We start from the raw sequence: 14538 nt of genomic DNA, 5'->3' as shown, positions 1-14538 counted from the left end.
GTTAACAATTAAATAATTAAGATAGAGAACGTAAAATATTATTTACTCTATATTTAAGTCTTCTTGTCAAACCAAATTAATTTTTTGTAAATTTTTTCTATTTAGGGGTTGTTTTTAAGGGTTGAAAGGGGGTTAACAATATGATAATTATGATAGAGACCGTAAAATAGCATTTACTCTCTATTTAAATCTTATTATGTCATACTGAATTAATTTTTTGTAAATTTTTTCGATTTAGGGGTTGTTTTCAAGGGTTGTACGGTTTTCAAGGGGATGAAAATGAAATTAACATGAGGTTATTGTGTTAAAAAACATTTTGCAATGCCACTCTTTATTATTAAACACGATTTCTGGCGATAAAATGGCTCAATGTCAATTTTTCCATTAAGGAGTTATTTTCACCCCTTAAAAATAAAAAAACAGAGTTCGGGTCAATATCATTTTTGAAGTTAAGGGTAAGATAAGCCTAATTCCAAAATCTCATGTAAATCGGTTCCTAGTAAAAAATTTCGGAGTTAAAAACCTATTTTATGCTTCAATGACTGCACTAATAATGCCAGAACAGTTTACACTGTATCTTCTTAAGTGATATCTCCATGGCGGAGGTCGGCAATCATCATAACTATTCAGACTTTAGAGACGGTTGCTCTGAAAAGTTCATTTGATATACACCCGTACCGTTCTCTGAGGTTGTGCAGCCATGATATTCTGCGTCTCCCTATGCTCCTTTTTCCTTGGATCTTTCCCTGCATATTGAGTTGGAGCAAGTTATATCTCTCTCCACGTGTAATATGTTTCGAGATGTTCCAATTTTGTGGTATTGATTGTATTTAAGACTTCCATTTCTTTATTCATCTTTCTCAGAACCTCTTTGTTTGTGACGTGTTCTGTCCATGATATTTTCAGAATTCTTCTATACACCCACAACTTGAATGATTCCAGTTTTTTCATTGATGCCGCATTCAAGGACCAAGGTCCATTCCGTAAAACAAAGTCGAGAAAACGTAGCACCTAGCAAACCTTACTCTTAGCTCTAACTTCAGATCACTCGTGCAGAGCACTTCTCATTTTGTTAAAATTAGCTCTAGCCTTTTCTATTCTAATGTTAATTTCCTGATAATCATTTGTAGCCCAATAAATGACCGTTTTGGAGTGTAATTTCCAGGGGCAACTTCGAATTGCATGAAAATTTGGATTTAGGTTCTACTTACCCTCCACTTCAAAGTTGAATTTGTGCCGTTGGTTGCTTTTACTTGGGGGGTGACATTTACCCCTTCTCGGGGGGTGAAAAACGCGTGTTTAAAATAAGGCCGGAAATGGATAAATTGACTTATTTTAAGCACCTTTTGCTCTATAAAGTTTTTTACGTAAGACAATACTTTTCGAGTTATTCGCGATTTAAAATGTCGATTTTTCGACAAGAAAAACTACGTTTTCAGACCGTTTTTCCCAAATAACTCAAAAAGTAAATATTTTATCGAAAAAAATATTTTTAGCAAAAGTGTAGCCTATAAAAAAACGAAAAAAATGGTGTACCAGTAAAGTCTACAAATTGAGTAGAAGCAAAGTTGTAGCTCATGAAAAATACGTTCTTATTCGTCTAGTTCCAAATCGAATAATTCAACTCGAAATCACCGAAGAAACAAGCGTTTTTCGGGAAAACCTTTTTAACATTTTTAAAGTATCGAAAAAAAGCTTATTATTTGTTTTTTACAAAAGTTTACAGCATCAAAAATAAACGAGTTACACTGAAAAAAAGTTGGCCCCTTTTTTTGGTAAAAAAAATCGTGAAAACCTCCCTCTATTTAGCACCCTAAATGAAATTAATCGTTTGGCATTACCATCTATTTTAACTGTATGTGTATTGTATATGATCTGTAAGTTTGATTGGTTTGAAGTGCTTATTTTTGAAAACATTTGGTTTTATAGCAAAAAAAATTTCTAAAAATTTTTGAAAAATTTTATTTTTTCAAAATAACTTAAAAAGTATTAGTGATATGAAAAATCTTAAAGAGTAAAAAAATGTAAGTTTTGCTATTATAAATATGCTAGTTTCATTTTGTTTCTCCGTAAGACAAAAATTGGTTAAGATATGGCTGTTCAAAATTTGCATACACTCGTGATTAGTGACCCATTCAAGCTTTCTCAATTATAACCCTTTCAAAAATAAACACTTTAAACCGGTGAGACTGACAGATCATATAAAAAATAGATAGGTAAGTAAATTGTTTGTAAAGCGGTAGCTATTAATTTCATTTGGGGAGCTAAACACGGCAATATTTTCATGATTTTTTCAAAAAAAAAGAGGGCCAACTTTATTTTGAGCGTAACTCGCTTATTTTTAATGCTAAAACTTTTGTTAACAATAAAACAAAGCTTTTTACAAACACTTTAAAAAAGTTTAAATGGGTTTTTCCCGAAAAGTGCTTAATTTTTCGGTGATTTTACCTTGAAATATTCGATTTGGAATTAGACGAATAAGAACGTATTTTTCATGAGCTACAACTTTGTTTTTATTTGATTGATATACTTTACTGATACACCATTTTTTTGGGTTTTTAATAAGCTACACTTTTGCTAAGGATATTTTTTTCGATAAAATATTTACTTTTTGAGTTATTTGCGAAAAACCGTCTGAAAACATAGATTTTTTGTCGAAAAATCAACATTTTCAATGGCAAATAACTCGAAAAGTATTGACTTAAGTAAAAAACTCTATAGAACAAAAGTTGCTTAAAATGAGCCAATTTATCCATTTCCGGTCTTATCTTGACCGTATGTTTTTTCACCGCCGAGAAGGGGTGACTGTCACCCCCCAAGTAAAAGCAACCAACGGCACAATTTCAACTTTGAAGTGGAGGGTAAGTAGAACCTAAATCCAAATTTTCATGCAATTCGGAGTTGCCCCTGAAAATTACACGGTATCGCCGAGTTTCACGTTCATTTCCTGGGCTATTTGTGGAGTTGATCATTGTTCCAAATATACGTATTGGTCTACTCGTTCGAAATTGGTTCCGTTTCTGAGGAGATTCTTCTTATTTCTTTGCGTTTTAGATATTCTCATAAAGGGCCTAGCTGGGTAAGATGATGAAAAATGCCCCCAACTCGATTCGAATTCTATATAGATCACCGTTTAGCACATATAGAGAAACTCACTTTCTGAAATTTTTAGCCCCCTAGGTGGTCACGTGACCCACCTAGAGCCTAATTAGGCTTTTTTTTTTCGCTTTTTGATACAATTTTATACATGATGTTTAAAACAAGGTAACACCGTCACTAGGATAGATTAAAAACTAAAAAACAATTGTGATTTGCTTATTAAAAAATGTTTGTAATACCATCCATTTTACACATTTTTTACGATTTTGCCGAAACTACTGGCAACATTGTAATAAAATTTGGCAGGTTTTGTAGTGCATTTTGTGCATTTTTTGACATACAATTAAGAATTTTATATTCATCATTGGCGCGCATACGGGTAATGGCCTGAACTTAAAAAAAACATATTACGCCACTAACATATTTCAAATTAACAATCATTTTTGAATTCTTCGTTGCATTTGTGACAAAAAATATATCTTCCCTTTTTTCATGCGACGCCGTTTTCATGCAAAAAATAAAATATCTTAATACATACTTCCAAAGTATTGGAATTAAATTTTTATATGGATGTATGAGTACGAAATACTTTGTAAGGATTAAGATGTTTTATTTCTTGCATAAAAATGGTGCGTCGTATGAAAAAATAGGAAGATAGATTTTTTGTCACAAATGGAACGAGGAATTCAAAAATGATTGTTAATTTGAAATATGTCAGTGGCGTACTATATTTTTTTCTTTAAAAAGTTCAGACCATTACCCATATTCGCGCCAATAATAAATATAAAGTTCTTAATTGTATGTCAAAAAATACACAATAACTACTTCTTAAAACCTGCCAAATTGTATTACAATGTTGCCAGTAGTTTCGGCAAAATCGTAAAAAATGTGTAAAATTTTGTTTTCTTCAACGCCATGTATCTTGAAAATGGATGGCATTACAATTTTTTTTTATTAAGCAAACCCCAATTGTTTTTCAGTTTTTTATCTATCCTAGTGACAGTGTTACCTTTTTTTAAACACCATGTGTAAAATTGTATCAATAAACGAAGAAAAAAACAAAAAAAATGCGGTTTTTTATTTTTAAAAGTACGTTTCACCAATTTTAAAAATCTGAAAAAGTTCAGGGTGAAACATTATGCAAAAATACACGTTATAATTTTTTTCGTGAAAACGAATGTCTTAGTTATTTTTTTATACTCAGTTAAAATTTTAAAATCGTCCTATAAATAAAATTCCCGCCAAAAATTAAAAAAAAAAATTCGAACACAACTTTTTGAAATGTACAACTTTTTCATTTAAAGTTTTTCGCTAGCTATAGATGCGGCTGAGTAAAAAAATAAAAACCTAGGGGGCTAAAAATTTCAGAAAGTGAGTTTCTCTATATGTGCTAAACGGTGACCTATATGGAATTCGAATCGAGTTGGGGGCATTCTTCATCATCTTACACGGCTAGGCCCTTTTGTCTTCTTGGTGTTCATTGTTATTACACTGTATGCTTTGTTATTAATAAAGCTGTATAAAAATTAGAGAACTACTGAGAGCAACAAGCAATGGCACACAATAGCAGCAGAAAAACTAATTATTATATCAATAATTTTTCTTTAGTGCATACTGATTTTGTTCATACTGACCTACTTCATCCTTTTTCAAATGCACATGAAACAAAGCTTTGTTATCAACTAATACTTCAGCCACTTTGGCACTCAACTTTTTACTCTTAGGATTCGATAATTCTTGCTTTAAAGTTTCTTCGAGAACTTTATGAAGATCTGAAGGATCTAATGTTTCTGAATTGTACCTTAAAACAAATAATATTAAATTGAAAATGGTGACAAATTATGCAGGGTGTCCCGAAAAGATTGGTCATAAATTATACCACAGATTCTGGGGTCCAAAGTAGGTTGATTGAACCTCACTTACCTATATACAAAATAGTGCACACAAAAAAAGTTACAGCCCTTTGAAGTTACAAAATGAAAATCGATTTTTTTTCATATATCGAAAACTCTTAGAGATTTTTTATTGAAAATGGACATGTGGCATTGTTATCGCAGTAACATCTTAAAAAAAAATTAAAGTGAAATTTGTGCACCCCATAAAAATTTTATGGGGGTTTTGTTCCCTTAAACCCCTCCAAACTTTTGTGTACGTTCCAATTAAATTATTATTGTTGCACCATTAGTTAAACACAATGTTTTTAAAACTTTTTTGCTTCTTAGTACTTTTTCGATAAGCCAGTGTTTATCGAGATATTTTGAATATTTGTCGAATCCACCACATATTTGTATATGGTTAAGTACCTTCGGTTATAGAGACCTGTTAATAATCTAAAAATTTATTTATAATTTACATTTTAAGGTATATTTTTAAAAAGAAGCCACATCTCGATAAAAGGTGACTTGTCAAAAAAAGACTAAGAGGCAAAAAAGTTTTAAAAACACTGTGTTTAACTAATGATACCACAATAATAGTTTAATTGGAACGTACACAAACATTTGGGGGGTATAAAGGAACAAAATCCTCATAAAATTTTTATGTAAATATATTAAAAAAGAAGCCGCATCTCGATAAAAACTGGCTTATCGAGAAAATAATAAGAGGCAAAAAAAGTTTTAAAATCGTTGTGTTTAACTAATGGTACCACAATAATGAATTAATTGGAACGTACACAAACGTTGGGGTGGGGGGGGGGGGGGTTTAAGGAAACAAAACCCCCATAAATGTTTATGGGGTGGACAAATTTCACTATAATTTTGTTTTAAGATGTTCCTGTCATAAGAATGATACATGTCCATTTTCAATAAAAAATCTCTAATAGTTTTCGATATATTGAAAAAAATCGATTTTCATTTTGTAACTTCAAAGGGCTGCAACTTATTTTATGAGCACATTTGTACTAAGGTAAGTTAGGTTCAATCGAACTATTTTTGACCCCAGAATGTGTGGTATAATTTATGACCAATCTTTTCGGGACACCAGCGGCGGCTCGTGGCCTAAAAAAGTGGTGAAGATGAGGAAAGTCTGCCGGACCCAAAAGAAATTTCGGTATACTTATACCTATGACGCGCCCAAATCTCATTAAAAATTCTTTAAAAAATGTTTAGAGTTTAGGGCCCTAACAACTTAGAAAACTTTTTTATGGCACTTATATTAGAGATGAGGATGAAGAGATACTTAAACAAAAAAGCAGTATGTATTAGATAGATTAATAAAACTGACTTAATCAATTTTTATAAATCAAGTCGAGTCTTTGATCGTTTATGGAAGCAAATCTTTCAATTATATCTTCATAGAAAGGATAAACTAAAAGTTTTTAGCCTTTTTAAGCACGAAAAACTTCTCTTTCTACAGATACGGTATTCGAGGGAATTGTCAGAATTAAACAAAACAAATTATAGGCTTCTGTAACAATGTCTTTAATTGGTTGTAATTTTATAACCATTTCTTGCAAATTACCATTTTTTAAATTTCCGTCAGCATAAAAAAGGCAGAGCTCTCTTTTAAGTCTTTGAGTTTTAGTAAATATTTGCCAAAAACTCAAAATAAACTTTGAAAAGCGTCGGAAGGAATGATCAAACTGTATGACAGTATGACCCAAACTTTGTTGTATCTGCTAAGCTTATTCATCACAATCACAATTCACAAAGAATTTTAATTCATCACAATCCTGAAAATGTAATCCATTTCCATTAAAATATATATATTAAATAAAAAAATTGGGTAGAATTTGCATTCGTGCTCATACCATCATCACACCTATATATCTTTTCAAAGTATTAATAACGGTCATTGTGCTTGCTTTGTCAAAAACAGAATTAAAAAATTATTCACTTCTTTTATCACGTATTAATTGACGAGTCCTTTTTATCTAGTTTAAACAAAAATGAATATCTAGGGATGTTTTTTTTAAGAACGTCATATAAAATATCTGTTATAATATGAAACATGTCGATAAAAACTGCTAAAAATGTAAACTCAAAATCATTTAAATCTCATAAAAAGCCTTTAGCCAGCTGAACTGATTTGCGGTCTTCCATCTTCCGAAAAAAAAACGAATACTGCCCATCATAGCACGCATCCAACTAAAATTTTACTAGGTGAATACGGCGGACTTATTTTTAAATTCATCTGCACTTGCTAATTTGGGTACTACCAGTGCCGATATGATGACGTCACGTTGCCATGACAACCGTTGACGCTTGTGCAGCCGACAGCCGAAATTTCATCTACGTCTTCATCTAACTCTGCTCCAGTCATAGAAGTCAAATGACACAGGTCAGTATCTGACCGTCAAGGACCTACAGTTTTAATTTTTGGATTACATATTGAAATTCTTTTTTAATTTTTGGATTACATATTAAAATTCTTTTTTAATTTTTAGATTAATTAAAAAAAATAGGTTTATAATTAATTTCAGTATTTAGATATAATAATGCTACTTATATTTTTTTATTTTTTTTTTGTCTCAATTTGATTATATTTTTTGGTGAAGATCACCTTCACCTACTTCACCTGGCCGGCCGCCGCTGCGGGACACCCTGTATAATGTATGTTTTTTAGAGGTATAGAAATTTGAAAGGGAATAAAACAAAATGATTTTTTAAATTGACATATAGTTAACTTTATTCGAAAGATAAAATTTTGGCATTATAATTTAAATATATGTTTTCTGGCATACAACCGCTACGGCTGGCTCTAACGTAGTCTAGTCTGGAGGTCCAATTTTCGATAACTTTTTACATTTGTGGCGAATGTTGTCCTAAAAATGGTCACTCGTTTTAGACTTATCGGTGTATACTAGTGACTTCAAATATCCCCACAGAAAAAAGTCTAGCAGTGTTATCGCACTATCTTGGAGGCCAATTCACGGATCCCAAACATGAAACTGAAGCTGATGCCAAATGTTTCCTGCAATAAAACAATTGAGGCACAAGCTGTGTGACATGTTGGGCCATTTTGTTAAAACCACAGCTCCTGCACATCATGGTTGTTCAATCGAGGAATGAAAAATTCAGTAATCATAGCTCTATCTCTATAGCCATTACCATTGACTGTAACGTTCTGGCCAGTATAGTTTTTGAAGAAGTACGGACCAATGATTCCACCAGCCCATAAAACACATTAACAGTCAGTTTTTCTGGATGTAATGATGTTTCAACAAACACTTGACGACTATCTTCACTCCAAATACGGCAGTTTTGTTTGTGACGTAGCCATTCAACCAAAAGTGAGCTTCATCGCCAAACAAAATTCGCTTACGAAAATCAGGATCAACGGCAACCCTGTTTTGGGCCCATTCACCAAATCTACGCCATGCTAGGTGGTCGTGAGGCTTCATTTCTTGCAGGAGTTGGATTTTGTAAGTACACAAACCAAAACCCATTTTCCATAAAATCTTCCATAAAGTGGATTGACACATATCCAACTTCTGTGCATGAAAGAATGCTACGGGGACGTATCGAAGGCATGATTGAGAGGTCGGGAGGCTTATCCCCGAGGCAATTTGGTTTCTGTAAAGGGAGAAGCACGATTGACGCAATCGTGAGTGTATTCGACGCATTGCGCAATAGAGCGGATGAACACCGTTGGGCGGCCCTGTTGTTGTTCGATGTTAGGAATGCATTAAATACGCTGCAGTGGAACGAGGTAATGAAGGCAATGGAGGAGAGAGAATGTCCTGGATACCTGATAAACGTGGTAGTGGAATATCTGTCTGAGAGAAGAATTATGGTGGAGAAAGACACGATTGTGGATGTGACAGCAGGTGTTCCCCAGGGAGCTGTCTTGGGCCCGATGCTATGGAACCTGGCATATGACGGGATTATGAACTGTGAATATGGAGAGGGTACGACTCCTTTCGCGTTCGCAGATGATCTCCCTGTGCTGGTAGTGGCGCGGGACGAGCCAGATCTTAAATACCGGGTACGGAACGCAGGTGGCGTCGTGAAGAAATGGATGACACAGCACGTACTGAAACTCGCAGCAGCGAAGACCGAAGCCATCATTCTGAAGGGGAAAAGGAACAGGCAAAGTGTGGAACTACAATGTGCAGGGGCTTGTCTAATACCCAAGAAACACGTTAAGTACCTGGGAGTGACGTTGCACCAGAATGGAAAGTGGGGGGAGCACGTGCGGGTGGTGACCCGGAAAGCTGCACATAGTGCGGCTGCGTTGGGGAGGGTGATGCCCAACATTGGAGGACCCAAATCCGAAAGGAGGAGGGTCTTGCACGGTATTGTGCAGTCGATCGTCCTCTACGCGGCACCAGTCTGGAGTGAGGCGGTAGAGATACAGGCCTACAGGGGCCTCATTACACGAGTGGATAGAACAAGTCTGCTACGAGTGGCATGCGCGTACAGGACTTTGTCTGCCGCAGCCTTGTGGGCCATCACTGGATGTGTTCCGCTGCATGTGTTGGTAGTAGAAAGAAAAGAACTATATGAGAGAAGAAACCTTGAGCTTACTATGGCCGAGAGAAGACAGGAAAGAGAAAGGTCAATTGAAAGATGACAGGAAGAATGGAACAACACGGAGCATGTGGCACAGTGGACAAAGATGCTGCTCCCTAACTTGAAAGATTGGATGGACTGTGGTCACAGGCTAGTGGATTATTTCCTGACGCAGGTGCTCACAGGACACGGGTGTTTTAGAGCCTACCTCTCTAGGTTTGGAAAGGCTGACACTGATGAATGTCTATACTGCGGACACCCGGACACCGCTACACATACGATGCTAGAGTGCAACAGATGGATAATAGAAAGGAAAAGAATGGAAAGAGAGACAGGTGTGAATTTTGTGACAGTGCGAGAAATGATTGAGAGAATGACTGAAAATAAATCTGGTTGGACTAGTATACACAACTATATCCGTGTAGTGATCAAGAAGAAAGAAGAGGAGAAAAAACAGCTGTACCAACGATAGGGTTGAGAGGGAAATATATTGTAAATAGAAGGTAGAGGGAATAAGTTTTGATGACAGGCGAATAGGTGAGTTAGATTGTAACAGATTAGTTAGATTATAACAGACTGTGGTAAAAAAGCTCTTAAAAAAAATACAAACAAAAACCCACTTTTGGGACCAAAAAAGGGGGAGACGGGGAAAAGGAAGGGCCTCCTTGCTTACAGTCTGTGGATAAATGAAGGTAAAGTGCTTCGGAAGCGATGTCGACCTTGCAGCGGCCATTCCGCTTTCGGAGCGCTGGATGACAGAGGAGGGTCTGGTTTAGCAGGTAGGCATTCGGCGTAGCCTCGGCGACGAGAGAGCGTTTTTAAAGTATCGCTATCGCGGGAACTATCGCTGGGGCTACAAAGAATGAATCCTGCAATAAGGTCAGTCAGGCGGCGTTCTGGACTGAGATGTCTTTTGAAGATTCCAGACTCCTCCTCTTTAAAGATGAAAAAAAAAACTTCTGTGCATGATGGTGGATAGATTGATTCGGGTCTTTCTCTGGGCTATATGCTCTACGGCAGCAACAACTTCTGTATGGACTGTACGATGTCTCTGTGGATACGTATTATTATTTAAAGGTGGTGCGAAAACGTTTCATGATTAATCGAATTAATTGCTCTGATGGACGATTATGTTGACCATAAAATGGATGTAGTGTGTGATAGGTATTTCGAACAGATCCATGATTTTCAAAATAAATTTGCACAATTTGGAAGCGTTGTTTAGGCGTCAGTCTATTCAGGCTGAAATGCCAAACCGAACTAAACATCTATCATTTGACAGCTGTCAAAATCGCCGCCAGTTAAAAAAGTGTTGCCAATTTATACTTCTACACCTCTAAAAAACACCCTTTATTAGCCATTAACCACTAAATACAGTACCTCTTGCTAGCTAAATAATTAGCCTTGTTCATCAAATGTTCAAACTCGTCTCCCATTGTCACTCCTTTGTATATATTGAGAGTGAGCTTAATATATGTGTTCAAACAATCAATAATATTAGTATCTGCCGTATCTTCCAAAATATAATCCCTCAGATTGTTTTCTTTCTTCCAATAATCATCCAAGATCCATTCAAAACATAAATTCAATGCAATTTTCACATTGTCATTTGATATTTCTTTTGTCCCATGACAAAAATCGTGCCTGATATCTATTATCCACTTTGGAAAGGATTTTGACACTTTTTTGTTAAAGTTACCTTGTTTATCGTTGTGAACTGCCACATTTAGAAACCTAGAAAAACAGATACATATAAACCACACCATATCTCAGGCCAAATAATAGCACAACTAATTCAAAGTTACAACAGAATTTGACAAACATTACAATAATTCATCAAAATTTACAATCAATTGAAAATTGCATAATTAGAATTAGGGGAGACAATAGAGAACGAAAACATGTATTGTTTCGGAAAAATTCAAACAAGCTTATATTTTTATAAAACTTATTTTGTTAGTTTATATAGATGTTAAGGTACTAGTACACTTTATAAGACCAAAAATAAACATTTTTTGAAGATTTTTTTTTTCAGAACCTTTCTTAAAAGTGAACATAAAACTTTTACATGTTAATATCTAACTCTTAGAGAATACAAAAAATATATCTTTTTTCATTTATGCACGTACACTAATATTGTAGAGGGCGCCAAAGTCGAATCCTCGAAAAAAAGTAGTTCCGATGGCGGACAGTTAATCTCGGTTTGGGATCTCCGAAGCAAAAAAATCGTACGGCATTTGAAAAAGAAAGGTTTCTTACATGACAATTTCACCTTTAGTGAAAAATTCCGCAAAAAAAAAAGATTTTACGGATGTTTGAAAAAATTTTGTGAAAAAATGGCCCGTTTTTTTTCAGTTCATGGTTAAAATATTTATTTTTTGGTCAAATTATGGTAAATTGTCACGCAAGAAACCTTCCTCTTTCAAATGCAGTATGATTTTTTTGTTCAGACATCCCAATCCTGAGATTAACTGTCCGCAATCATTTTTCGAGGCTTCGACTTTTGCACCTTGCATGTAAAAAGTTTTATGTTCACTTTTAATAAATGTTCTGAGAAAAAAATTCTTGAAAAAAATGATTATTTTTGGTCGGCTAAAGTGTACTAGTACCTTAAGGTAAGTAGTTCTGTTATACTCACAAATTTAGCCGCTAATTGTTTAAACAATAACAATTGCTTTGTATAAATAATTTTAAAAATCTCGTTGAATTCATAATTTTTCTTTGATAAAATGTTTCTATTTTGTGTTTGATTATGCTGAATCCGAATATGGGATATTACAATTCGAAAATAAAGGGCTATAAAATATCAAAACCATTTGAAAGGTAATTTCAAGGGCAATGTTGAAGTCAGTATGCTATACCGTTGATTGAGGTAATATTTCAATCAACGGCTACACTTTAAGAGTATTATCACAATATTTGAATCAAGATGACCAAAAACAGTATATTTTCAACTTCGAATCTTTGGTGTATTTGGTGGAAGCAATAAATTTGATAAAACATTTTTCTGTCAGAAACGAGCACTCAGAATTATTACAAAAATGAGATTTGGAGCATCTGGTAGAGGACTTTTCAAAACTAACAATATCTTAACAGTAGCTGCAATATACATTGAAGAATGAATTCTGTTCCTCTTTATAAATTAACATCTATTTAAAATGAAGCTATTAATACCTACACATTGTTATATCAATAGGGAGATTAAGTATATTTATCCCATTCATAGATTGACTGTGACAGAAAACGGTGCCAAATATTTTTGTATGAGATTCTTTAATAAATTGCCCCACGACATTAGAGTCAATTAGATATATATGGGTGTTTTATTGACTGTAATAAAGCATTCGACACAGTGTGACATGAACAATAAATAAATAAACAGTAAATCAAAGAAGATAGACTACAATAGAAGTAGAATACAAACTATGGTTCAAGTTCCTATCTTTGTAATACTATTAAATTAGCAAACACATTATCTCCGCATATTGATTTCTTTATGAACGACTTTACTGCGTTTTCTACACAATTACATTTATATTTAACTTAATGTTTTAATTTCAGGGCTGATTTGTCAATTACAGTGGAACCTCGATTATCCATCTCTCTATTAACCGTCAGGGTCCATACATAAGTTATATTGACTACATAAGTAAAAATTTAGTCATCAATTCATTTTGTTTGAGAATTGCGATAAGCCAAACGAAATTCGTTAAAATGTACACGTGCAGTTATGCCACCACCGCATTTCTTTATGTAAATAATTTTTGTTCTTATTCAGGGCTCTGGATTAGATTAATGATTAATGATAAATAATACCGTGCTTTTAGTGTTCTATTTTTAGAATCGCAAGGCGAAATAAAAACGCACAGCAAAATAATTTTTACAGTCAATATCTGTGTGTCACCATAATTCAGTTTGATTTAAATTCGAACATTGATTGTGTCACTTAGTCGTTTGATCAATTAAGTTTTTTTAATGTTCTGTTAACTGTCTTTTCGATTATCCGTCATACCCTTGGTCCGGTGCCCTGACGGATAACCGAAGTTCCACTGTACTGTTACTGTCTTTGTTCTGAGATAAGTTGTATTTGTCAATTGCAAAATGTTTTAGATATTTAGATTTTATTACTTTATATTATAGGACTAGCTCTCAATTGTCAAATGAGAGCAAGTAATTTTATTATTGTTTATTATGTATTTACCAATTTTGTACTAGATCTTATTTTGAATTGTTTTTCTAGTTTGTGTGACATTTTAATTGTATTATGTACTAATGGACTTTGGTCCATCAATAAATAATAAATAAATATAACAATGACCTCAGGATAAGGATTATATTGAATTTATACTATAAGCAGCGAGAAAAAGTATGTGTTAATGAATACAGGAAATCGAAATCAGATTTGGGGTGAGACAGTGATACATGTTGTCGTCAATTCTTTTTAATGCCTACTCGGAAGAAATCCTGAAAAAGCTATTGAGGCTGAAACAGCTGGAATAAAGGTAAATGAAGTTTCCATTAACAACATATTACACTGTCATCTTAGCTGAAAATATTGAGGATCTTCAGAGGCTGGTGCCCCGAATAGCGGATAATGGACAAGAATACAGTTTAACAATGAATGTCAAGAAGACAAAATATGAGAATATCGAAAACTCCAAGGAATAACGAGAATATTTTCATAAACGGAACCAATGTCTAACAAGTAGACCAATATGCATAACTTGGAACAATGATCAACTCACAAATGATTACCTCCAGGAAATCAAAATCAGAATGGAAAAAGCTAGGTTGGTTAGAATTGAATAAACTTGTATCCCGAATAAAGTACGTGCCTCCTAGTGGCGGGATACAGGCAACAATACATTGGCTTATAGGGCAGTCCTTACAGTAGGGATCGTGGCCTATACAGAAAAATGCAGGCAGGTGTGGGGTAATACTGCACTTTGATTGCATTGGTGGTGTATTGGCTAAACGTGCAGGACAG

At 34.2% G+C, this 14538-nt stretch overlaps 1 protein-coding gene across 2 annotated transcripts in view; it reads right to left on the bottom strand.

Annotated features, from left to right (window-relative positions):
* The window catches only part of LOC114325644 (uncharacterized), a 37161-nt gene that overhangs the window by 21145 nt on the left and 1478 nt on the right, over nt 1–14538 (bottom strand). For both annotated transcript variants that reach the window (XM_050659634.1, XM_050659633.1), the window contains exons 3-4: nt 10932–11285; nt 4734–4900 (exon numbers count right to left, since the gene is read on the bottom strand). In XM_050659634.1, coding sequence (XP_050515591.1) covers nt 4734–4900; nt 10932–11285 — 521 coding nt within the window. The remainder of the gene's footprint in view (nt 1–4733; nt 4901–10931; nt 11286–14538) is intronic.

Source organism: Diabrotica virgifera, chromosome 8, assembly GCF_917563875.1.
Source record: "Diabrotica virgifera virgifera chromosome 8, PGI_DIABVI_V3a".
Taxonomy (NCBI): domain Eukaryota; kingdom Metazoa; phylum Arthropoda; class Insecta; order Coleoptera; family Chrysomelidae; genus Diabrotica; species Diabrotica virgifera.
This window is presented reverse-complemented; position numbering and strand designations above follow the sequence as displayed.